Raw genomic sequence first — 25,964 nt, forward strand, 5'->3', positions numbered from 1 at the left:
TGAGTGGACCGCTGATTGATTTTCTGTTTAATGTAAGAAGTGTGTCACATGATCAGAAATCACTTCATCACCAGCAGAGTTTGTACAAACTGGCCGACCTGCTTCCTGCTGCAGACCCAGACCTCACACGGACCAGCTGTGGGATCCTGCAGAGTCGGCAGAGCACGGAAAAAACATGCAACAGTACGATACACGTTAAAAAAAAAAAAAAAAAAAATCTTCTGCTTCTCGGTGCTGCTGATGGTGGACACCAGATCAGACGGTGGTGAAAGTGAAGCGAGTGACGTGTCGGTAGTCCTCACCGGGATGCAGGAGACAGTCAGGAAATGAAGCCTGAAGAAACACACACACACACACACACACACACACACACACACACACACACACACACACACACACACACACACACACACACAGCATCAGTCTCCAAACCTACAGGTCCCGTCTGCAGGTCCCTGACGTACATCGTGCTAAAATCTGAGGGAGATATTCTTCAGTCAGGCTGCAGTTACATCTCCGACTCAGAAGCACAAACTTGCATTTAAACTGATCCATATTGGATAATCCGGACCACCTTCTCCACCACCTTCTGCCGGGACAGCGGAGCACTTTCTCCACCAGACTCATCCAGCTGCTGTCACAAGGACCGATACAGGAGATTGTATATACTGGGCATTTTTTAAATTTTTTTTTTATATATTTGCTACCTCTATTTTTATTGTAATTTTCAATGCTTTGACACCATTATCAGTCAATAAATCCTTTAGATTGGACCCTTTATTAGATTTTAAATTCAGTCATCAAAGAAAACTGCAATTTCATTATAAGAATATAACAATAAAAGAGAGTTGATCTGTGTGAGGATGTAGGCGTGAGTTTCTGTCCGTCCTACCTGGTTGACAGCATCGGGCCAGTTCTGGGTCTCCAGACAGAAGGAGCTGTGCTTCCCGTAGCGACAGCCGCCCTTCCCCGTTATAGAGCCGTCCAGGAAGTTGGCGGTGTAGAACTGGACTCCTGGTTGGCTAGTAGACACCTCCAGGACACGCCCACTGGAAGGGTGACACACCCTGAAACGATGAAAGATGTTTTCCTTAATAAAGATAATAGTGTTGTTGTTGTGTGAGCGAGAGGACGTGACTTGTGCAGACCTGGCAGCGTGTCTCTCTGTCCATGCATCTCTGGGTGAGGACAGACAGAAGTTGTGGTCAAACCCTGGACCTGGAACTTCCTTCAGCCGAGCGCCGATCAGAACCGGTTTCCTGAGGTCAAAGGGGGTCCCGTCCACTGCTCGGATCTCTCCTGTGGGTAGATGAGGCAACTCATTCGTGAATGGATAAAACACTACACGAAAATAATGTGACAATGTCCAGTCTGTTGTTTCATTAGTTAGTGGGAACCACAGACTGGATATAAAATATAAAACCACAGACCGGATATAAAATATAAAACCACAGACCGGATATAAAATATAAAACCACAGACCGGATATAAAATATAAAACCACAGACTGGATATAAAATATAAAACCACAGACCGGATATAAAATATAAAACCACAGACCGGATATAAAATATAAAACCACAGACCGGATATAAAATATAAAACCACAGACTGGATATAAAATATAAAACCACAGACCGGATATAAAATATAAAACCACAGACTGGATATAAAACTACAGACTGAATATAAAAGAGTTCGTAGCTTCAGGTCTGTAAAATGGTTCTGATCCAGAAGTATCTTCAGCTGCAATACCAGCGAGTGCCACTAGAGGTCGGCTCCAAAAAGCCTCCGGCTCCATAGACTCCCGTTCAACTTCTCTCATCAAATCCAAAGTGAATAAAATGTGTCCATCAGTTATCTCGGTGTTGTTAGCTAAAGTCACTCCTTCTTATTAGTTTTCTGGAGGTCCATCTGAAAATAATCCCTCATTCATTAGAAAAGAAGATTCAAGAAGACCTGTTTTTGGGGGCGTGTCTGTTTGATTGACAGGCCTGTGGTGCAGTCAGGTTACAGCTATCGGTGGGCGGGACGCAGTATCGTCAGGTTTCCAATCAGATCGGTCAGAACCACCGCTGGCTCCTCCCCCAGCTTGTCCAAATATGGTCACTTCCTGCTCCAAACCGCTCCGAACTAACAAAATGGTGACGGACAGAATCTGAACTGGAGGATTCATAATGTTCACAAACCAACGATGACATCACTGATGGTTGATGGTTGGTGGTAACATGTGACGGCCCTCCGCTCCACTGGGTGTCCCCGTGTCTTTTGTTCTGCTGCTTCTTCTTTGTATTGCACAGCTTCTCTATTTAACGCTGCGTGTGCACAAGCAGATGGACGGACAGCGAGGACAGCTGCAGTACAGCTGTGCACATCTGGGGTTTGACAAACATATTTCTGGTTTCATTTCTGTCTTCAGCAGTTCCTGCACAAATGTAAAATGTGATCCATGCAGGTTCTGATGAGTGTGGTAAAAGGTCAGAGGTCAGGTTTGACCCGAGGCTTAGGCCTGGAACACACACACACACACACACACACACACCACCGCACTGCAGCCGAGCAGCAGACGTTCCTGACCTCCCTCTGTTAGAAAACAGGATCCACATCACAGTGTTCATCTTTAAACACCGTTTTCATGAGAACTACATGAGCTCAACACTTCAACACAGATCCAGGTCCGTGTCTGGAAATAGACGCCGTTCCTTGTGTGAGCAGCGTTGTCCTCCCACCTGTTGGAGAGGCATCAACGCTGGACAAACAGACAGGATCATCCTGTACTTAAAACAACACCTCCAACTCAGCCGTTCACAGAAACTGACAGTCATCTTGTGTGTTTGGTTGAGAGACATTTAAAGATGCTGTTTGAAACACTGTGACAGTCGGAGTACAAACCACAAAGTCTAAAACACCTTTAACAGCTTCAACTCCACCTTTCCTGCACGTCATACTTTTAAAAGACAGATCAAAACATCTCTCTTTACTATAGTCTTTAACTAGATACTCCTGCAGATCTCCTGCACTGGAGCTACCTTTAAAATCCATACAGCTTTATTTTATGTTTAAGTTTATGCATTTTATCTATTGTTATGCAATTTATTTATTTTCTCTATTGTTTTTAATGTTCCTTTGTATCTGTTTTTTTCATTTTCTTGCTGTGAAGCACTATGAGCTGCATTTCTTGTATGAAAGGTGCTTTACAAATAAAGTTTATTATTTAAGCAATATTATTGCAATTATACAAGTTAACAACTAAATAAAATACGTAATGCAGTGCAAATGAAAATGTGTTCATATTGTGGAGAAACTCACTCTCAAAATATTAAACTTTTTGCTAGCGTGATCTGTTTCCATGGCAACACATGGGGTATGACTAACAATTGGAAAACAATCAGTGGCGTCAGTAGACTCTTATTTAACATAAGTAATGTTTACTACTCCAGGAAGTAGTCCGACCCTTAGCAACCACCTAGCAACAGAGAGGATTTCTAGTCTCCAACTGAATAAATACAGAACATAGAAACACTAAACTGATCAGCTAGCTCAGTCTGGTTGGAACAAAGATATCTGATGAACAAAGATATCTGATGAACAAAGATATCTGATGAACAAAGATATCTGGTGAACAAAGATATCTGATGAACAAAGATATCTGGTGAACAAAGATATCTGATGAACAAAGATATCTGACGAACAGAGATATCTGATGAACAAAGATATCTGACGAACAGAGATATCTGATGAACAAAGATATCTGATGAACAAAGATATCTGACGAACAGAGATATCTGATGAACAAAGATTTCTGATGAACAAAGATATCTGACGAACAGAGATATCTGATGAACAAAGATATCTGATGAACAAAGATATCTGACGAACAGAGATATCTGATGAACAAAGATATCTGATGAACAAAAATATCTGATGAACAAAGATATCTGATGAACAAAGATATCTGATGAACAAAGATATCTGACGAACAGAGATATCTGATGAACAAAGATATCTGACGAACAGAGATATCTGATGAACAAAGATATCTGATGAACAAAGATATCTGATGAACAAAGATATCTGATGAACAAAGATATCTGACGAACAGAGATATCTGATGAACAAAGATATCTGATGAACAAAGATATCCATGTTCTCATGTGTTTTTAACATTTTAGCTCCGTGTCATGTGTTCAAACCAAACCGGTCCAGCTAGCCTCCTCTAGGATTGTAAGTGCGTGACTATCCGTGGTGTTACGGTACGGGTGCTCAGAGCGACCAAAAAGGACCAAAAGAGACCCGACTTCACCAAATGGGTCATTTAATAGAACTATAACAAGTAGAAACTACATTATATTACTTATTAGATGAAATTCTATTCTAATTCTATATTCCCATTGAGGAGGTGGAGTGATATTTGTAGTGATGAGCAGGATGTGATGTCATGATGATTTGAGGACGTTGACCAATCAGATCTCTGGGTCAGAACTACTTATTGTATAATATTATTATTATCATGTCAGCATGTGAAACCCATCCTGCTTTAATCCTGCTAGTGTCGTGAGAGAGCAGTTTATGTGTTTGTACCAGATTTACATGCATACGCACATTTACACATTTCAGATTCTTGTAAATCCCATTTCTGCCTCCGTCTGCTTCCTTCATGAGAGACCGTGTATGATGTAATGCGTTACCTGTAGGTATGGACGTGTCGTCCACGGGCAGGTAGGACGCAGCACTGATGGACACGTGATGGTCGTAGATATCTGCTGCACCCTGGAACAAACACCAGTCAATTCTTCTTCCAGTGAAATATGAATATGAAAGGGCCTGACTGGATGAACTTCACTGTTAACAGTGGCAGCGCCCTCAGGCCACGTTGAACAACTGTCCACAGGACGACCAAACAGATCCTCAACAGGATGAATCCATGAGCTCCAAAAGGGCTTTTATTGTGAAAAACAGTCGATGCTGCGATGTTTTAAACTCACATGCTCTCTAACTTCAAGAATTATTACATTTTGTATGTAAAGGCTGCTGCAGGAGATTTAGCCCATCCTGTGTTTGTTACAGTACAACACATCACATCACGCCTGTTTCTCTGCTCTGGCTCAATACTGGACCAGTTTCAGAAATATTTGACCCCAAGTTTCACTAAGATTTAAAATGATGATGTAAATAACCTTGTTGTTGGTTTTATACTGTACATAAGGACGGTCTAATTAAAATGGACACCAGCCAGCCAGATGTAAGAGTGAAGTCCAGTAAAAGAGGGACGGAAACAATGTTCAGTTTGCCAGATGAAGGTTGAAGACTGAAACTATAAAAGTCGGTGCAGACAGTGTGCAGGAGTTTTCTATTAGGACTGATTAAAGCGGTCGTTAAGACGAGGTGAAAACTGAAGCACTGTTATGGAGCGCTAAAGGGCTTTTATTTTGAAACAGATACAGGAAGTTGTGGTATTCAGTCAGTTTGTAGAGCAGCTCCTGTTGTTGGGGCTTAAAAATGACTTTATAACGTTTTGTAAATTTGTCAGTTATGACTTCATAGTTCTTACTTGTACAGTGTGTAACAGTGTGTAGTAGTGTGTAGCAGTGTGTAGTAGTGTGTAGTAGTGTGTAGCAGTGTGTAGTAGTGTGTAGCAGTGTGTAGTAGTGTGTAGCAGTGTGTAGTAGTGTGTAGTAGTGTGTAGCAGTGTGTAGTAGTGTGTAGCAGTGTGTAGTAGTGTGTAGCAGTGTGCAGCAGTGTGTAGTAGTGTGTAGTAGTGTGTAGCAGTGTGTAGTAGTGTGTAGCAGTGTGTAGTAGTGTGTAGCAGTGTGTAGCAGTGTGTAGTAGTGCGTAACAGTGTGTAGTAGTGTGTAACAGTGTGTAGCAGTGTGTAGCAGTGTGCAGCAGTGTGTAGCAGTGTGTAGCAGTGTGTAGTAGTGTGTAACAGTGTGTAGCAGTGTGTAGCAGTGTGTAACAGTGTGTAGCAGTGTGTAACAGTGTGTAGTAGTGTGTAACAGTGTGTAGCAGTGTGTAGTAGTGTGTAACAGTGTGTAGTAGTGTGTAACAGTGTGTAGCAGTGTGCAGCAGTGTGTAGCAGTGTGTAGCAGTGTGCAGCAGTGTGTAACAGTGTGTAGCAGTGTGTAGCAGTGTGTAGCAGTGTGCAGCAGTGTGTAGCAGTGTGCGGCAGTGTGTAGTAGTGTGCAGCAGTGTGTAGTAGTGTGTAGCAGTGTGTAACAGTGTGTAGTAGTGTGTAGCAGTGTGTAGTAGTGTGTAACAGTGTGTAGCAGTGTGTAGCAGTGTGCAGCAGTGTGTAGTAGTGTGTAACAGTGTGTAGCAGTGTGTAGTAGTGTGTAACAGTGTGTAGCAGTGTGTAGTAGTGTGCAGCAGTGTGTAGTAGTGTGTAGTAGTGTGTAACAGTGTGTAGCAGTGTGTAGCAGTGTGTAGTAGTGTGCAGCAGTGTGTAGTAGTGTGTAGTAGTGTGTAGCAGTGTGTAGTAGTGTGTAACAGTGTGTAGTAGTGTGTAACAGTGTGTAGTAGTAGTGTGTAACAGTGTGTAGTAGTGTGTAGTAGTGTGTAGTAGTGTGTAACAGTGTGTAGTAGTGTGTAACAGTGTGTAGCAGTGTGTAGTAGTGTGTAACAGTGTGTAGTAGTGTGTAACAGTGTGTAACAGTGTGTAGCAGTGTGTAGCAGTGTGCAGCAGTGTGTAGCAGTGTGTAACAGTGTGTAGTAGTGTGTAACAGTGTGTAGCAGTGTGTAGCAGTGTGCAGCAGTGTGTAGCAGTGTGTAGTAGTGTGTAACAGTGTGTAGCAGTGTGTAGCAGTGTGCAGCAGTGTGTAGTAGTGTGTAACAGTGTGTAGCAGTGTGCGGCAGTGTGTAGTAGTGTGCAGCAGTGTGTAGTAGTGTGTAGCAGTGTGTAACAGTGTGTAGTAGTGTGTAGCAGTGTGTAGTAGTGTGTAGCAGTGTGTAGCAGTGTGCAGCAGTGTGCAGCAGTGTGTAGCAGTGTGTAGTAGTGTGTAACAGTGTGTAGCAGTGTGTAGCAGTGTGCAGCAGTGTGTAGTAGTGTGTAACAGTGTGTAGCAGTGTGCGGCAGTGTGTAGTAGTGTGCAGCAGTGTGTAGTAGTGTGTAGCAGTGTGTAACAGTGTGTAGTAGTGTGTAGCAGTGTGTAGTAGTGTGTAACAGTGTGTAGCAGTGTGTAGCAGTGTGCAGCAGTGTGTAGTAGTGTGTAACAGTGTGTAGCAGTGTGTAGTAGTGTGCAGCAGTGTGTAGTAGTGTGTAGTAGTGTGTAACAGTGTGTAGCAGTGTGTAGCAGTGTGTAGTAGTGTGCAGCAGTGTATAGTAGTGTGTAGTAGTGTGTAGCAGTGTGGAGCAGTGTGTAGTAGTGTGTAACAGTGTGTAGTAGTGTGTAGTAGTAGTGTGTAACTGTGTAGTAGTGTGTAGTAGTGTGTAGTAGTGTGTAACAGTGTGTAGTAGTGTGTAGCAGTGGGTAGTAGTGTGTAGTAGTGTGTAACAGTGTGTAACAGTGTGTAGTAGTGTGTAGCAGTGTGTAGTAGTGTGCAGCAGTGTGTAGTAGTGTGTAGTAGTGTGTAGCAGTGTGGAGCAGTGTGTAGTAGTGTGTAACAGTGTGTAGTAGTGTGTAACAGTGTGTAGTAGTGTGTAGTAGTGTGTAGTAGTGTGTAACAGTGTGTAGTAGTGTGTAACAGTGTGTAGTAGTGTGTAGCAGTGGGTAGTAGTGTGTAGTAGTGTGTAACAGTGTGTAACAGTGTGTAGTAGTGTGTAACAGTGTGTAGTAGTGTGTAGTAGTGTGTAACAGTGTGTAGTAGTGTGTAACAGTGTGTAGTAGTGTGTAGTAGTGTGTAACAGTGTGTAGTAGTGTGTAACAGTGTGTAACAGTGTGTAGTAGTGTGTAGTAGTGTGTAACAGTGTGTAGTAGTGTGCAGTAGTGTGTAACAGTGTGTAGTAGTGTGTAGTAGTGTGTAACAGTGTGTAGTAGTGTGTAGCAGTGTGTGGTAGTGTGTAGCAGTGGGTAGTAGTGTGTAGTAGTGTGTAACAGTGTGTAACAGTGTGTAGTAGTGTGTAGCAGTGTGTAGCAGTGTGCAGCAGTGTGTAGTAGTGTGCAGCAGTGTGTAGTAGTGTGTAGTAGTGTGTAACAGTGTGTAGCAGTGTGTAGTAGTGTGCAGCAGTGTGTAGCAGTGTGTAGCAGTGTGTAGTAGTGTGTAGCAGTGTGTAACAGTGTGTAGTAGTGTGTAACAGTGTGTAGTAGTGTGTAGCAGTGTGTAGTAGTGTGTAGCAGTGTGTAGCAGTGTGTAGTAGTGTGCAGCAGTGTGTAGTAGTGTGTAGCAGTGTGGAGCAGTGTGTAGTAGTGTGTAACAGTGTGGAGCAGTGTGTAGTAGTGTGTAACAGTGTGTAGTAGTGTGTAGTAGTGTGCAACAGTGTGTAGTAGTGTGTAGTAGTGTGTAGTAGTGTGTAGTAGTGTGTAACAGTGTGTAGTAGTGTGTAGTAGTGTTTAACATTGTGTAGTAGTGTGTAGTAGTGTGTAACAGTGTGTAGTAGTGTGTAGTAGTGTGTAACAGTGTGTAGTAGTGTGTAGTAGTGTGTAACAGTGTGTAGTAGTGTGTAGCAGTGTGTGGTAGTGTGTAGCAGTGGGTAGTAGTGTGTAGTAGTGTGTAACAGTGTGTAACAGTGTGTAGTAGTGTGTAGCAGTGTGTAGCAGTGTGCAGCAGTGTGTAGTAGTGTGCAGCAGTGTGTAGTAGTGTGTAGTAGTGTGTAACAGTGTGTAGCAGTGTGTAGTAGTGTGCAGCAGTGTGTAGCAGTGTGTAGTAGTGTGTAGCAGTGTGTAACAGTGTGTAGTAGTGTGTAACAGTGTGTAGTAGTGTGTAGCAGTGTGTAGTAGTGTGTAGCAGTGTGTAGTAGTGCGTAACAGTGTGTAGTAGTGTGTAGCAGTGTGTAACAGTGTGTAGCAGTGTGTAGTAGTGTGTAACAGTGTGTAGTAGTGTGTAACAGTGTGTAGCAGTGTGTAGCAGTGTGCAGCAGTGTGCAGCAGTGTGTAGCAGTGTGTAGTAGTGTGTAACAGTGTGTAGCAGTGTGTAGCAGTGTTTAGCAGTGTGCAGCAGTGTGTAGCAGTGTGCGGCAGTGTGTAGTAGTGTGCAGCAGTGTGTAGTAGTGTGTAGCAGTGTGTAACTGTGTAGTAGTGTGTAGCAGTGTGTAGTAGTGTGTAACAGTGTGTAGCAGTGTGTAGCAGTGTGCAGCAGTGTGTAGTAGTGTGTAACAGTGTGTAGCAGTGTGTAGTAGTGTGTAACAGTGTGTAGCAGTGTGTAGTAGTGTGCAGCAGTGTGTAGTAGTGTGTAGTAGTGTGTAACAGTGTGTAGCAGTGTGTAGCAGTGTGTAGTAGTGTGCAGCAGTGTGTAGTAGTGTGTAGTAGTGTGTAGCAGTGTGTAGTAGTGTGTAACAGTGTGTAGTAGTGTGTAACAGTGTGTAGTAGTAGTGTGTAACAGTGTGTAGTAGTGTGTAGTAGTGTGTAGTAGTGTGTAACAGTGTGTAGTAGTGTGTAACAGTGTGTAGCAGTGTGTAGTAGTGTGTAACAGTGTGTAGTAGTGTGTAACAGTGTGTAGCAGTGTGTAGCAGTGTGCAGCAGTGTGTAGCAGTGTGTAACAGTGTGTAGTAGTGTGTAACAGTGTGTAGCAGTGTGTAGCAGTGTGCAGCAGTGTGTAGCAGTGTGTAGCAGTGTGTAGTAGTGTGTAACAGTGTGTAGCAGTGTGTAGCAGTGTGCAGCAGTGTGTAGTAGTGTGTAACAGTGTGTAGCAGTGTGCGGCAGTGTGTAGTAGTGTGCAGCAGTGTGTAGTAGTGTGTAGCAGTGTGTAACAGTGTGTAGTAGTGTGTAGCAGTGTGTAGTAGTGTGTAGCAGTGTGTAGCAGTGTGCAGCAGTGTGCAGCAGTGTGTAGTAGTGTGTAACAGTGTGTAGCAGTGTGTAGCAGTGTGCAGCAGTGTGTAGTAGTGTGTAACAGTGCGTAGCAGTGTGCGGCAGTGTGTAGTAGTGTGCAGCAGTGTGTAGTAGTGTGTAGCAGTGTGTAACAGTGTGTAGTAGTGTGTAGCAGTGTGTAGTAGTGTGTAACAGTGTGTAGCAGTGTGTAGCAGTGTGCAGCAGTGTGTAGTAGTGTGTAACAGTGTGTAGCAGTGTGTAGTAGTGTGCAGCAGTGTGTAGTAGTGTGTAGTAGTGTGTAACAGTGTGTAGCAGTGTGTAGCAGTGTGCAGCAGTGTGTAGTAGTGTGTAGTAGTGTGTAGCAGTGTGGAGCAGTGTGTAGTAGTGTGTAACAGTGTGTAGTAGTGTTTAGTAGTAGTGTGTAACTGTGTAGTAGTGTGTAGTAGCGTGTAGTAGTGTGTAACAGTGTGTAGTAGTGTGTAGCAGTGGGTAGTAGTGTGTAGTAGTGTGTAACAGTGTGTAACAGTGTGTAGTAGTGTGTAGCAGTGTGTAGTAGTGTGCAGCAGTGTGTAGTAGTGTGTAGTAGTGTGTAGCAGTGTGGAGCAGTGTGTAGTAGTGTGTAACAGTGTGTAGTAGTGTGTAACAGTGTGTAGTAGTGTGTAGTAGTGTGTAGTAGTGTGTAACAGTGTGTAGTAGTGTGTAACAGTGTGTAGTAGTGTGTAGCAGTGGGTAGTAGTGTGTAGTAGTGTGTAACAGTGTGTAACAGTGTGTAGTAGTGTGTAACAGTGTGTAGTAGTGTGTAACAGTGTGTAGTAGTGTGTAGTAGTGTGTAACAGTGTGTAGTAGTGTGTAACAGTGTGTAGTAGTGTGTAGTAGTGTGTAACAGTGTGTAGTAGTGTGTAACAGCGTGTAACAGTGTGTAGTAGTGTGTAGTAGTGTGTAACAGTGTGTAGTAGTGTGTAGTAGTGTGTAACAGTGTGTAGTAGTGTGTAGCAGTGTGTGGTAGTGTGTAGCAGTGGGTAGTAGTGTGTAGTAGTGTGTAACAGTGTGTAACAGTGTGTAGTAGTGTGTAGCAGTGTGTAGCAGTGTGCAGCAGTGTGTAGTAGTGTGCAGCAGTGTGTAGTAGTGTGTAGTAGTGTGTAACAGTGTGTAGCAGTGTGTAGTAGTGTGCAGCAGTGTGTAGCAGTGTGTAGCAGTGTGTAGTAGTGTGTAGCAGTGTGTAACAGTGTGTAGTAGTGTGTAACAGTGTGTAGTAGTGTGTAGCAGTGTGTAGTAGTGTGTAGCAGTGTGTAGCAGTGTGTAGTAGTGTGCAGCAGTGTGTAGTAGTGTGTAGTAGTGTGTAGCAGTGTGGAGCAGTGTGTAGTAGTGTGTAACAGTGTGTAGTAGTGTGCAACAGTGTGTAGTAGTGTGTAGTAGTGTGCAACAGTGTGTAGTAGTGTGTAACAGTGTGTAGTAGTGTGTAGTAGTGTGTAACAGTGTGTAGTAGTGTGTAGTAGTGTTTAACATTGTGTAGTAGTGTGTAGTAGTGTGTAACAGTGTGTAGTAGTGTGTAGTAGTGTGTAACAGTGTGTAGTAGTGTGTAGCAGTGTGTGGTAGTGTGTAGCAGTGGGTAGTAGTGTGTAGTAGTGTGTAACAGTGTGTAACAGTGTGTAGTAGTGTGTAGCAGTGTGTAGCAGTGTGCAGCAGTGTGTAGTAGTGTGCAGCAGTGTGTAGCAGTGTGTAGCAGTGTGTAGTAGTGTGTAGCAGTGTGTAACAGTGTGTAGTAGTGTGTAGCAGTGTGTAGTAGTGTGTAGCAGTGTGTAGCAGTGTGTAGTAGTGTGTAGCAGTGTGTAACAGTGTGTAGTAGTGTGTAACAGTGTGTAGTAGTGTGTAGCAGTGTGTAGTAGTGTGTAGCAGTGTGTAGCAGTGTGTAGTAGTGTGCAGCAGTGTGTAGTAGTGTGTAGCAGTGTGGAGCAGTGTGTAGTAGTGTGTAACAGTGTGTAGTAGTGTGTAACAGTGTGTAGTAGTGTGTAGTAGTGTGTAGTAGTGTGCAACAGTGTGTAGTAGTGTGTAACAGTGTGTAGTAGTGTGTAGTAGTGTGTAACAGTGTGTAGTAGTGTGTAGTAGTGTTTAACATTGTGTAGTAGTGTGTAGTAGTGTGCAACAGTGTGTAGTAGTGTGTAGTAGTGTGTAGTAGTGTGTAACAGTGTGTAGTAGTGTGTAACAGTGTGTAGTAGTGTGTAGCAGTGGGTAGTAGTGTTTAGTAGTGTGTAACAGTGTGTAGCAGTGTGTAGTAGTGTGTAGTAGTGTGTAGCAGTGTGTAGTAGTGTGTAGTAGTGTGTAACAGTGTGTAGTAGTGTGTAGTAGTGTGTAACAGTGTGTAACAGTGTGTAGTAGTGTGCAGCAGTGTGTAGTAGTGTGTAGTAGTGTGTAACAGTGTGTAGCAGTGTGTAGTAGTGTGTAGTAGTGTGTAACAGTGTGTAGTAGTGTGTAGTAGTGTGTAACAGTGTGTAGTAGTGTGTAGTAGTGTGTAGTAGTGTGTAACAGTGTGTAGTAGTGTGTAGCAGTGTGTAGTAGTGTGTAACAGTGTGTAGTAGTGTGTAGCAGTGTGTAGTAGTGTGTAGTAGTGTGTAACAGTGTGTAGTAGTGTGTAGTAGTGTGTAACAGTGTGTAGTAGTGTGTAGTAGTGTGTAGTAGTGTGTAGTAGTGTGTAACAGTGTGTAGTAGTGTGTAGCAGTGTGTAACAGTGTGTAGCAGTGTGTAGTAGTGTGTAACAGTGTGTAGCAGTGTGCGGCAGTGTGTAACAGTGTGTAGTAGTGTGTAGTAGTGTGTAACAGTGTGTAGTAGTGTGTAACAGTGTGTAACAGTGTGTAGCAGTGTGTAGTAGTGTGTAGTAGTGTGTAACAGTGTGTAGTAGTGTGTAGCAGTGTGTAACAGTGTGTAGCAGTGTGTAGTAGTGTGTAACAGTGTGTAGTAGTGTGTAACAGTGTAGTAGTGTGTAGTAGTGTGTAACAGTGTGTAGTAGTGTGTAACAGTGTGTAGTAGTGTGTAACAGTGTGTAGTAGTGTGTAGCAGTGTGTAGTAGTGTGTAGTAGTGTGTAACAGTGTGTAGTAGTGTGTAGTAGTGTGTAACAGTGTGTAGTAGTGTGTAGTAGTGTGTAGTAGTGTGTAACAGTGTGTAGTAGTGTGTAGTAGTGTGTAGTAGTGTGTAACAGTGTGTAGTAGTGTGTAGCAGTGTGTAACAGTGTGTAGCAGTGTGTAGTAGTGTGTAACAGTGTGTAGCAGTGTGCGGCAGTGTGTAACAGTGTGTAGTAGTGTGTAGTAGTGTGTAACAGTGTGTAGTAGTGTGTAACAGTGTGTAACAGTGTGTAGCAGTGTGTAGCAGTGTGTAGTAGTGTGTAGTAGTGTGTAACAGTGTGTAGTAGTGTGTAGCAGTGTGTAACAGTGTGTAGCAGTGTGTAGTAGTGTGTAGTAGTGTGTAACAGTGTGTAGTAGTGTGTAGTAGTGTGTAACAGTGTGTAGTAGTGTGTAGCAGTGTGTGGTAGTGTGTAGCAGTGGGTAGTAGTGTGTAGTAGTGTGTAACAGTGTGTAACAGTGTGTAGTAGTGTGTAGTAGTGTGTAACAGTGTGTAGTAGTGTGTAACAGTGTGTAACAGTGTGTAGTAGTGTGTAGTAGTGTGTAACAGTGTGTAGTAGTGTGTAGTAGTGTGTAACAGTGTGTAGTAGTGTGTAGTAGTGTGTAACAGTGTGTAGTAGTGTGTAGCAGTGTGTGGTAGTGTGTAGCAGTGGGTAGTAGTGTGTAGTAGTGTGTAACAGTGTGTAACAGTGTGTAGTAGTGTGTAGCAGTGTGTAGCAGTGTGCAGCAGTGTGTAGTAGTGTGCAGCAGTGTGTAGTAGTGTGTAGTAGTGTGTAACAGTGTGTAGCAGTGTGTAGTAGTGTGCAGCAGTGTGTAGCAGTGTGTAGCAGTGTGTAGTAGTGTGTAGCAGTGTGTAACAGTGTGTAGTAGTGTGTAGTAGTGTGTAGCAGTGTGTAGTAGTGTGTAGCAGTGTGTAGCAGTGTGTAGTAGTGTGCAGCAGTGTGTAGTAGTGTGTAGTAGTGTGTAGCAGTGTGGAGCAGTGTGTAGTAGTGTGTAACAGTGTGTAGTAGTGTGTAACAGTGTGTAGTAGTGTGTAGTAGTGTGCAACAGTGTGTAGTAGTGTGTAACAGTGTGTAGTAGTGTGTAGTAGTGTGTAACAGTGTGTAGTAGTGTGTAGTAGTGTTTAACATTGTGTAGTAGTGTGTAGTAGTGTGTAACAGTGTGTAGTAGTGTGTAGTAGTGTGTAACAGTGTGTAGTAGTGTGTAGCAGTGTGTGGTAGTGTGTAGCAGTGGGTAGTAGTGTGTAGTAGTGTGTAACAGTGTGTAACAGTGTGTAGTAGTGTGTAGCAGTGTGTAGCAGTGTGCAGCAGTGTGTAGTAGTGTGCAGCAGTGTGTAGCAGTGTGTAGCAGTGTGTAGTAGTGTGTAGCAGTGTGTAACAGTGTGTAGTAGTGTGTAACAGTGTGTAGTAGTGTGTAGCAGTGTGTAGTAGTGTGTAGCAGTGTGTAGCAGTGTGTAGTAGTGTGCAGCAGTGTGTAGTAGTGTGTAGTAGTGTGTAGCAGTGTGGAGCAGTGTGTAGTAGTGTGTAACAGTGTGTAGTAGTGTGTAACAGTGTGTAGTAGTGTGTAGTAGTGTGTAGTAGTGTGCAACAGTGTGTAGTAGTGTGTAACAGTGTGTAGTAGTGTGTAGTAGTGTGTAACAGTGTGTAGTAGTGTGTAGTAGTGTTTAACATTGTGTAGTAGTGTGTAGTAGTGTGCAACAGTGTGTAGTAGTGTGTAGTAGTGTGTAGTAGTGTGTAACAGTGTGTAGTAGTGTGTAGCAGTGGGTAGTAGTGTTTAGTAGTGTGTAACAGTGTGTAACAGTGTGTAGTAGTGTGTAGTAGTGTGTAGCAGTGTGTAGTAGTGTGTAGTAGTGTGTAACAGTGTGTAGTAGTGTGTAGTAGTGTGTAACAGTGTGTAACAGTGTGTAGTAGTGTGCAGCAGTGTGTAGTAGTGTGTAGTAGTGTGTAACAGTGTGTAGCAGTGTGTAGTAGTGTGTAGTAGTGTGTAACAGTGTGTAGTAGTGTGTAGTAGTGTGTAGTAGTGTGTAACAGTGTGTAGTAGTGTGTAGTAGTGTGTAACAGTGTGTAGTAGTGTGTAGCAGTGTGTAGTAGTGTGTAACAGTGTGTAGTAGTGTGTAGCAGTGTGTAGTAGTGTGTAGTAGTGTGTAACAGTGTGTAGTAGTGTGTAGTAGTGTGTAACAGTGTGTAGTAGTGTGTAGTAGTGTGTAGTAGTGTGTAACAGTGTGTAGTAGTGTGTAGTAGTGTGTAGTAGTGTGTAACAGTGTGTAGTAGTGTGTAGCAGTGTGTAACAGTGTGTAGCAGTGTGTAGTAGTGTGTAACAGTGTGTAGCAGTGTGCGGCAGTGTGTAACAGTGTGTAGTAGTGTGTAGTAGTGTGTAACAGTGTGTAGTAGTGTGTAACAGTGTGTAACAGTGTGTAGCAGTGTGTAGCAGTGTGTAGTAGTGTGTAGTAGTGTGTAACAGTGTGTAGTAGTGTGTAGCAGTGTGTAACAGTGTGTAGCAGTGTGTAGTAGTGTGTAGTAGTGTGTAACAGTGTGTAGTAGTGTGTAGTAGTGTGTAACAGTGTGTAGTAGTGTGTAGCAGTGTGTGGTAGTGTGTAGCAGTGGGTAGTAGTGTGTAGTAGTGTGTAACAGTGTGTAACAGTGTGTAGTAGTGTGTAGTAGTGTGTAACAGTGTGTAGTAGTGTGTAGTAGTGTGTAACAGTGTGTAGTAGTGTGTAGCAGTGTGTGGTAGTGTGTAGCAGTGGGTAGTAGTGTGTAACAGTGTGTAACAGTGTGTAGTAGTGTGTAGCAGTGTGTAGCAGTGTGCAGCAGTGTGTAGTAGTGTGCAGCAGTGTGTAGTAGTGTGTAGTAGTGTGTAACAGTGTGCAGCAGTGTGTAGTAGTGTGCAGCAGTGTGTAGCAGTGTGTAGCAGTGTGTAGTAGTGTGTAGCAGTGTGTAACAGTGTGTAGTAGTGTGTAACAGTGTGTAGTAGTGTGTAGCAGTGTGTAGTAGTGTGTAGCAGTGTGTAGCAGTGTGTAGTAGTGTGCAGCAGTGTGTAGTAGTGTGTAGCAGTGTGGAGCAGTGTGTAGTAGTGTGTAACAGTGTGTAGTAGTGTGTAACAGTGTGTAGTAGTGTGTAGTAGTGTGTAGTAGTGTGCAACAGTGTGTAGTAGTGTGTAACAGTGTGTAGTAGTGTGTAGTAGTGTGTAACAGTGTGTAGTAGTGTGTAGTAGTGTTTAACATTGTGTAGTAGTGTGTAGTAGTGTGCAACAGTGTGTAGTAGTGTGTAGTAGTGTGTAGTAGTGTGTAACAGTGTGTAGTAGTGTGTAGCAGTGGGTAGTAGTGTTTAGTAGTGTGTAACAGTGTGTAGCAGTGTGTAGTAGTGTGTAGTAGTGTGTAGCAGTGTGTAGTAGTGTGTAGTAGTGTGTAACAGTGTGTAGTAGTGTGTAGTAGTGTGTAACAGTGTGTAACAGTGTGTAGTAGTGTGCAGCAGTGTGTAGTAGTGTGTAGTAGTGTGTAACAGTGTGTAGCAGTGTGTAGTAGTGTGTAGTAGTGTGTAACAGTGTGTAGTAGTGTGTAACAGTGTGTAGTAGTGTGTAGTAGTGTGTAGTAGTGTGTAACAGTGTGTAGTAGTGTGTAGCAGTGTGTAGTAGTGTGTAACAGTGTGTAGTAGTGTGTAACAGTGTGTAGTAGTGTGTAGTAGTGTGTAACAGTGTGTAGTAGTGTGTAGTAGTGTGTAACAGTGTGTAGTAGTGTGTAGCAGTGTGTAACAGTGTGTAGCAGTGTGTAGTAGTGTGTAACAGTGTGTAGCAGTGTGCGGCAGTGTGTAACAGTGTGTAGTAGTGTGTAGTAGTGTGTAACAGTGTGTAGTAGTGTGTAACAGTGTGTAACAGTGTGTAGCAGTGTGTAGTAGTGTGTAGTAGTGTGTAACAGTGTGTAGTAGTGTGTAGCAGTGTGTAACAGTGTGTAGCAGTGTGTAGTAGTGTGTAACAGTGTGTAGTAGTGTGTAGTAGTGTGTAACAGTGTGTAGTAGTGTGTAACAGTGTGTAACAGTGTGTAGCAGTGTGTAGTAGTGTGTAGTAGTGTGTAACAGTGTGCGGCAGTGTGTAACAGTGTGTAGTAGTGTGTAGTAGTGTGTAACAGTGTGTAGTAGTGTGTAACAGTGTGTAACAGTGTGTAGCAGTGTGTAGTAGTGTGTAGTAGTGTGTAACAGTGTGTAGTAGTGTGTAGCAGTGTGTAACAGTGTGTAGCAGTGTGTAGTAGTGTGTAACAGTGTGTAGTAGTGTGTAGTAGTGTGTAACAGTGTAGTAGTGTGTAGTAGTGTGTAACAGTGTGTAGTAGTGTGTAACAGTGTGTAGTAGTGTGTAACAGTGTGTAGTAGTGTGTAGCAGTGTGTAGTAGTGTGTAGTAGTGTGTAACAGTGTGTAGTAGTGTGTAGTAGTGTGTAACAGTGTGTAGTAGTGTGTAGTAGTGTGTAGTAGTGTGTAACAGTGTGTAGTAGTGTGTAGTAGTGTGTAGTAGTGTGTAACAGTGTGTAGTAGTGTGTAGCAGTGTGTAACAGTGTGTAGCAGTGTGTAGTAGTGTGTAACAGTGTGTAGCAGTGTGCGGCAGTGTGTAACAGTGTGTAGTAGTGTGTAGTAGTGTGTAACAGTGTGTAGTAGTGTGTAACAGTGTGTAACAGTGTGTAGCAGTGTGTAGCAGTGTGTAGTAGTGTGTAGTAGTGTGTAACAGTGTGTAGTAGTGTGTAGCAGTGTGTAACAGTGTGTAGCAGTGTGTAGTAGTGTGTAGTAGTGTGTAACAGTGTGTAGTAGTGTGTAGTAGTGTGTAACAGTGTGTAGTAGTGTGTAGCAGTGTGTGGTAGTGTGTAGCAGTGGGTAGTAGTGTGTAGTAGTGTGTAACAGTGTGTAACAGTGTGTAGTAGTGTGTAGTAGTGTGTAACAGTGTGTAGTAGTGTGTAGTAGTGTGTAACAGTGTGTAGTAGTGTGTAGCAGTGTGTGGTAGTGTGTAGCAGTGGGTAGTAGTGTGTAGTAGTGTGTAACAGTGTGTAACAGTGTGTAGTAGTGTGTAGCAGTGTGTAGCAGTGTGCAGCAGTGTGTAGTAGTGTGCAGCAGTGTGTAGTAGTGTGTAGTAGTGTGTAACAGTGTGTAGCAGTGTGTAGTAGTGTGCAGCAGTGTGTAGCAGTGTGTAGTAGTGTGTAGCAGTGTGTAACAGTGTGTAGTAGTGTGTAACAGTGTGTAGTAGTGTGTAGCAGTGTGTAGTAGTGTGTAGCAGTGTGTAGTAGTGTGCAGCAGTGTGTAGTAGTGTGTAGTAGTGTGTAGCAGTGTGGAGCAGTGTGTAGTAGTGTGTAACAGTGTGTAGTAGTGTGTAGTAGTGTGTAGTAGTGTGCAACAGTGTGTAGTAGTGTGTAACAGTGTGTAGTAGTGTGTAGTAGTGTGTAACAGTGTGTAGTAGTGTGTAGTAGTGTTTAACATTGTGTATTAGTGTGTAGTAGTGTGCAACAGTGTGTAGTAGTGTGTAGTAGTGTGTAGTAGTGTGTAGCAGTGTGTAGTAGTGTGTAACAGTGTGTAGTAGTGTGTAGCAGTGGGTAGTAGTGTTTAGTAGTGTGTAACAGTGTGTAACAGTGTGTAGTAGTGTGTAGTAGTGTGTAGCAGTGTGTAGTAGTGTGTAGTAGTGTGTAACAGTGTGTAGTAGTGTGTAGTAGTGTGTAACAGTGTGTAACAGTGTGTAGTAGTGTGCAGCAGTGTGTAGTAGTGTGTAGTAGTGTGTAACAGTGTGTAGCAGTGTGTAGTAGTGTGTAGTAGTGTGTAACAGTGTGTAGTAGTGTGTAGTAGTGTGTAGTAGTGTGTAACAGTGTGTAGTAGTGTGTAGTAGTGTGTAACAGTGTGTAGTAGTGTGTAGCAGTGTGTAGTAGTGTGTAACAGTGTGTAGTAGTGTGTAGCAGTGTGTAGTAGTGTGTAGTAGTGTGTAACAGTGTGTAGTAGTGTGTAGTAGTGTGTAACAGTGTGTAGTAGTGTGTAGTAGTGTGTAACAGTGTGTAGTAGTGTGTAGTAGTGTGTAGTAGTGTGTAACAGTGTGTAGTAGTGTGTAGTAGTGTGTAACAGTGTGTAGTAGTGTGTAGCAGTGTGTAACAGTGTGTAGCAGTGTGTAGTAGTGTGTAACAGTGTGTAGCAGTGTGCGGCAGTGTGTAACAGTGTGTAGTAGTGTGTAGTAGTGTGTAACAGTGTGTAGTAGTGTGTAACAGTGTGTAACAGTGTGTAGCAGTGTGTAGTAGTGTGTAGTAGTGTGTAACAGTGTGTAGTAGTGTGTAGCAGTGTGTAACAGTGTGTAGCAGTGTGTAGTAGTGTGTAGTAGTGTGTAACAGTGTGTAGTAGTGTGTAACAGTGTAGTAGTGTGTAGTAGTGTGTAACAGTGTGTAGTAGTGTGTAACAGTGTGTAGTAGTGTGTAGTAGTGTGTAGTAGTGTGTAACAGTGTGTAGTAGTGTGTAACAGTGTGTAGTAGTGTGTAGTAGTGTGTAACAGTGTGTAGTAGTGTGTAACAGTGTGTAGTAGTGTGTAGTAGTGTGTAACAGTGTGTAGTAGTGTGTAACAGTGTGTAGTAGTGTGTAGTAGTGTGTAGTAGTGTGTAACAGTGTGTAGTAGTGTGTAGTAGTGTGTAACAGTGTGTAGTAGTGTGTAGTAGTGTGTAGTAGTGTGTAACAGTGTGTAACAGTGTGTAGTAGTGTGTAACAGTGTGTAGTAGTGTGTAACAGTGTGTAGTAGTGTGTAGTAGTGTGTAGTAGTGTGTAACAGTGTGTAGTAGTGTGTAACAGTGTGTAGTAGTGTGTAGTAGTGTGTAGTAGTGTGTAACAGTGTGTAGTAGTGTGTAGTAGTGTGTAACAGTGTGTAGTAGTGTGTAGTAGTGTGTAACAGTGTGTAACAGTGTGTAGTAGTGTGTAACAGTGTGTAGTAGTGTGTAACAGTGTGTAGTAGTGTGTAACAGTGTGTAGTAGTGTGTAGTAGTGTGTAGTAGTGTGTAACAGTGTGTAGTAGTGTGTAACAGTGTGTAGTAGTGTGTAGTAGTGTGTAGTAGTGTGTAACAGTGTGTAGTAGTGTGTAACAGTGTGTAACAGTGTGTAGTAGTGTGTAACAGTGTGTAACAGTGTGTAACAGTGTGTAACAGTGTGTAGTAGTGTGTAACAGTGTGTAGTAGTGTGTAACAGTGTAGTTTGCTCGGTCATATCCTCTGACTGATAGCAGAAATAAAGATGCACAGTTTAATGCAGGAATGTGACCTGTGATTCGTGCTTTTTTTTGTAGTATGAGGGCATAAAGATTATCAGGCTGCAGTTTAAAACAACAAATAAAGAATGAATTTTTTTTTGTTCTTGGTTTTTGATGAAAAAGATGATAACTGGTTACTTAATTATCTTCTTTTGAAGCTTCCCTCTTTCTTCTTTTTTACAGCCTTGTTAGTCAACATCCTGAGCCGGTTCAGAGCTGAGAACCAGTAAGGAGAGACTGATCTTCATCTCGCCTCTGAACTGGGACACAATGGTTTCCAGTAAAATGAGCTGCAGCACAGTTTGAAGTTGGAGAGTCTTGTTCCTACTTTAATTTCTACGATAATCAACCTCCTGCACGATCACATGACTGATCAGGTGGTCTTACCTGTCCAGCCAGGTTGAAGTAGGAGTGGTTGGTGAGGTTGATGGGGGTGGTTCTGGTGGACCGGGCTCGGTATTCAGCAGTCAGTGTTTCCCCCTCACAAAACAAATTTTATTCAGTTTATTTATATTTAAAACAAATGAATAAAAATGATAAATGATAACAAACTCAACGTGGCGTTTCGCAACGTGTGAACAAATATCTTCAGGTAACAAAAGAGTTTTGGGACAAATACTGTTAATTAAAATGATAAATGAATCAACAGGTTCTTCTGCTTCATCGAAGGATGTTCGGCTGCAGAGTTCACTGTCAAATCATCAATTTAAAACTGATCAAAGGTCAAAGGTCAACCTCGGGTAATCAATAGACAGAAGTGTGTGCCTCAGGTGTGTTTACCTGTAGGGTGTAGGACACGGAGACCTGGACCTCTCCGGGATAACCCTGGTCTCCATCCGGACTGGTCAGACTGAGCTGCACGCCACCGTCCACCGCTGCAGCGAGCCAGAGAGCCTGCACACGCAAACACACGTGTTCTGCTTAACATACATGAAACGGAAGCAGGCAGAGCTCAGTGACTAATAACCCTCAGAAAACTCACTCAGTTATTGGTTTACTGTTTATTAACCATCTTTTTATACATTTACACCAGTGATCCAGAACAGATATATAAATAGCAGAAACAATCTCTAATAATATTAATCAAGATTTTTCTGAACTTGTTAATTCCTTGATACAATAAATAAAACTAACATAACTTAGAAAAACAAACTTTTTCAGATATTTACAGTTACTTTAAGAAAAGAAATGGATAAATATCCAGAACCGAACGGAGTAACACAACTGGTCCTACAGACACACACTGGTGGTTCTGAAGGTGTTTTCACACCTGAATGTCTGAACTGAGGTTGCTGTTGTTTTTACATTCAACACACTTGATCTGAATGAACAGATTCATTTTAATGCCACAATGCTGTTATTCTTATGATCACACTTATTATCCTCTCAGAAAATAAGATCAAAATTTCTGTATTTGTTTTGCATTTTTCCAGCTGCGGTTTGTTTCTTTATTACAGTTGAATACCTTCCTGCGCCACTTATTTGACAGAGAATCAGATTTTGTTTCATTTCCAAACAAAATTGGTAACTGAAATATTCTGAACCGAATTGAATCAGGACATTGTGAACAACCGTCATCCATCAGTGATGTCATCAACCATCAGTGATGTCATCGTTGGTTCATGAACGTTATGAATCCTCCAGTTCAGATTCTGTCCGTCACCATCTTGCTAGTTTGGATCAGTTTGGAGCAGGAAGTGACCATATTTGGACGAGCTGGGGGAGGAGCCAGCGGTGGATTTGACTGATCTGATTGGAAACCTGACGATACTACGTCCCGCCCACCGATAGCTGTAACCTGACTGCACCACAGGCCTGTCAATCAAACAGACACGCCCCCAAAAACAGGTCTTCTTGAATCTTCTTTTCTAATGAATGAGGGATTATTTTCAGATGGACCTCCAGAAAACTAATAAGAAGGAGTGACTTTAGCTAACAACACCGAGATAACTGATGGACACATTTTATTCACTTTGGATTTGATGAGAGAAGTTGAATGGGAGTCTATGGAGCCGGAGGCTTTTTGGAGCCGACCTCTAGTGGCACTCGCTGGTATTGCAGCTGAAGACACTTCTGGATCAGAACCATTTTACAGACCTGAGGCTACGAACTCTTTTATATCCGGGTTATGATCACACCAACATGCTTCATGTTCTGAGTCTCTTTACAAATGAATTGTGACTGGGAGAAACGAGTAGAGCGGGAAAACAAAAGCTAATTTTACACCACGGTTCTACTAATTATTGCTCCAAACTCATTCAAGTGAGTGAAACACAGACACATATTTACTGATCTCACCTTGCTGAAGCCCCGCAGGCCTCCGTGCAGGGCGTTCGGTCCGTTGTTGACATCCAGCTGGTACTCTTGTCCCTCCAATACAAAGCGTCCCTTTGCAATCCTGTTGGCCACTCGGCCCACCACAGCACCCAGGTACCGTTTATCTGACACGTAACCTGGCAACACAACACAGCTCATTATAACTGCACCACACCAACGGCTGTCTGAAACTCACCTCAGCTCCATCTGACAACTCTTCCTCTAGGAAATGATGAAGACTACTGAATGTGATCTGATGTCTGATTTCATTCCTCCTGATTCTGTTGCGCAGCCTCGTTAGTCTGTGTGCAGGTGAAAGGTTTGTTCGGTCCCTCCTACCTTCCAGGTGGTCGTAGCCCAGGACTACATCCTCCATCCGACCGTCCTTCCCTCGGCTGCACACGGACCTGATGACGGCGCCCAGGGTCATGACCTCCACCCGCACCTGGGAGGACTGCAGCACCCAGAGGTCCACGCTGCCCAGGCCGGACGCCTCTCCCCACGGCTGACAGCTCACCTGAGTCATCCTGGACCTGATACCATCCGCTGCAGCGCCGAGGAGGACGAGGTGGACAGAGGAGGACAGAGGAGGACAGAGGAGGACAGAGGAGGACAGATCCAATTAAAACAGATCCTTCAGCCACTCACTCACTCACACACACTCACACTCACACACACACACACTCACTCACACACACTCACACACACACACACACACACACACGTCAGTGTAGCTCAGTTCAGTTCAAAACTTTATCAGAGACAAAAGACAGTAACAGCTCCGACTGTGTGTGATAAGAGCTTTAGATTCACCCAACAAATGAATTCAAACAGGAGATATCTTAGCACAGATTTGAAGTGTTTCACTCCCACTGAACTGCCTCTGTGACGTCTCTGCAGTTTGTCCACCGGTGGGCAGCGTAGAGCAGCGGAGAACAAGTCCTCACTCCATCTGTGCACAGACTGAATCTCCCTGTGAATATCATCATCAGTAAAATGATCTATAGATATCTGACCTCACACAGACTCCAGGAACATTATAAGACCATTTAAAGTCAGGAACCTTCAGACATTTATCCTGTTGGTTCTTCAGATCTGTGCAGTGTGTGATATAATGTTCCACAGCAGCACGACAAGATCATCTGCAGACATGAAATATGAGCAGTCACACATCTGCCTTCAGTCACTGCGACAGGGCATCAACATAAAGATGAAAAGCTGAGACACCTGTGCACCACTTCACCTGCACAGCCTGCTGAGCTCAGCAGGAAGTCAGAAGTCTCCCAGTGAAACAACGTTAAATTGAAAGCGCTCGTTATGATCGATGTTTCGATCACGACTGTCACTGAATCAACACCGATTCAAGCAGCATCTAAAAAGTCCTTCTGCAGTTTCATTCTAGTTCATTCAAAGTTTTAACAATGTTAAAACTTGTTTGTGCTTTGACATTTTGCTCTACATACAAAGAAATTCTTCTGCACAGTAAAGCTTCAACATGATCAACGGCTGACAGAAGGAGTAAACTCCCTGAACCTGAGCCTCTCTGGGATGTTCAGTGATGAGCTCCTGTTGTTGTGCCGGCGGCCTGCTTCACCACCGCGGCCTGAACGACGAACACCAACACAGCAGAGACTGCAACACCGGGAAACATGAAGCAGGTGGTTCAGAGACCAGCGATCGTCACACGACACGTTACAGGTGTTCAACGGTAACCATAGTAACACCATCCAAACCACACGTTTGCAGCCTGGTGCACCTCGTGTGACGTAATCACCTCTGAATCATCGCCGTCGGCGTCATCATCACCTCACTTTGAACACAGAGGAATCAGGTGATGAGAAGACTCCAGTTAGTTAGTTTAGTTAATTAGTTTAAGTTGCAGAAGTTTCTTTCAAACTCATTCATCAATTTTATCCAGCCAAAACCTATATTAAGGTCAAATCTAAGAAAGATGTAAAGTGTAGTTTTTTGTGATGAGTGTCCAGAGACTGTTGTGCATTTATTTTGGCCCATTTTTGAGAAGAATTTCTGGCAAAACCTGAAAATATTGATGAAAGATTATAATTTTAGAAGAATGTGTATTTTGGTCTCATGAATGAATAGAAAAATCCCAAATCCATAAATGTATATTTACAGATAAGAAGCAGAGTTTTATCACCTTCAACAAAAAGTTCTCTGGAGCTCCCTGAAGCAGAAAGCGATTCAAACTATATCAGCTCGCACCAAGTTAAAGGTTCTTGTACACGTTTTCATTTTTATCCCCCCAACCTTAAAATGTAGTTTTCCATTTACTACTTATATATTGGTTTGATGTCAATAAAAACAGTTCGTTTATTGAGTTATTTAGAACTCTCACTTCTCTCCAACAGTCAGCAGCATCCTTACTGAACAGCTTCTTCATCATCATCATCATCATCATCATTATCATCATCATCATCAATCATCATCATCATCATCCCTCGGATGACTGTGCACCAGTTAAAAGAAGGAAAACAAACGGTTCAGCCTCAGCAGAGCTGAAGTGGACTTCCTGAGTTCTGTTCTGATCTGTGAGCCGACACCAGCACCAACACTGTCCGGACGGTGGTTCAGTCCATACGGTGCACACGCACCTGTGACGCAGGTAACTTTGTAGCCACAGTTTCACGTCCACGCGCACACACTTCTGTCTGTAGCAGATAAAAAGTGCACCGTCAGCAGAATGGAGTCTCCACCGGAAGTGACTCTGGACCACTAACATGTCAGACAGTTAGTAAATCAGACGACGAAGAACTTCTTACCTGCAAACACTTCTCAAGTCCAACAGACTTTGGACCTCCTCGTGTTTACATCCTACTTCCTCCTCTGATGACGCGGTCCGAAGCTCGTGGGCACTTTTACTCCCTCAGTGCAGCCTGACAGGCAGCAGAGTGGGTGGAGTCAGGACTTGAAATATTTAACCAGCACCAAGAATGAAGTCTTTAAAAGGTCTTCAAAAAATAAATAACAACAATAATAATGATACAATTAGGGTCATTAATAATTCATTCATTTATTGACCTTTGACACATTTAAATAAAATTAATATCCATGCAAGCCCCCCACACCCCTCCAGCTCTTCATTTATAGAAAAAAATACCAAGATCAAACACAGTGACTGCTTCCCTGATGGTTGTGTTTAAAGAGCCACAAGCCACAAACCAGGAAGACTGTGGCCGAATGATGTCACAGGTCACAAGTCAGCTGACAACTTTAAAACATTACAGAAACATGTATTTTCGACATGAGGAGTGAAGAAAACAACACCGGAGAAACCGTGTTTGGAAGACATCGCATAACTTTATTCAGCTCTCTCGAGAACAAAGCCTTCAAAATGTCCAAAGTAACCCCCAACCCTCCTCCCCCCGAAAGCACACATC

At 43.1% G+C, this 25,964-nt stretch overlaps 1 protein-coding gene across 2 annotated transcripts; it reads right to left on the reverse strand.

Annotated features, from left to right (window-relative positions):
* galm (galactose mutarotase) lies at positions 1-25,429 on the reverse strand. Of its 2 annotated transcripts, none has more exons than XM_069174748.1 (9): positions 25,347-25,429; positions 22,906-23,112; positions 22,549-22,703; positions 21,031-21,144; positions 20,638-20,730; positions 4,689-4,770; positions 1,149-1,299; positions 893-1,067; positions 1-333 (listed from the first exon to the last, which is right to left on the reverse strand). In XM_069174748.1, exons 2-9 carry the CDS (start codon positions 23,090-23,092, stop codon positions 256-258), a joined length of 1,035 nt encoding a protein of 344 aa, XP_069030849.1. In that variant the 5' UTR covers positions 23,093-23,112; positions 25,347-25,429; the 3' UTR covers positions 1-255. The 2 variants fall into 2 exon arrangements, with proteins under 2 accessions (XP_069030849.1, XP_069030850.1); XM_069174749.1 differs by lacking the exon at positions 25,347-25,429 and adding an exon at positions 25,179-25,252.
* Between the last annotated feature and the right edge of the window lie 535 nt (positions 25,430-25,964).

This window comes from Embiotoca jacksoni, unplaced genomic scaffold (genome assembly GCF_022577435.1).
Source record: "Embiotoca jacksoni isolate LCO1_2020_lvr unplaced genomic scaffold, fEmbJac1.0.p SCAF_60, whole genome shotgun sequence".
In the NCBI taxonomy this organism is placed as follows: Eukaryota; Metazoa; Chordata; class Actinopteri; family Embiotocidae; genus Embiotoca; species Embiotoca jacksoni.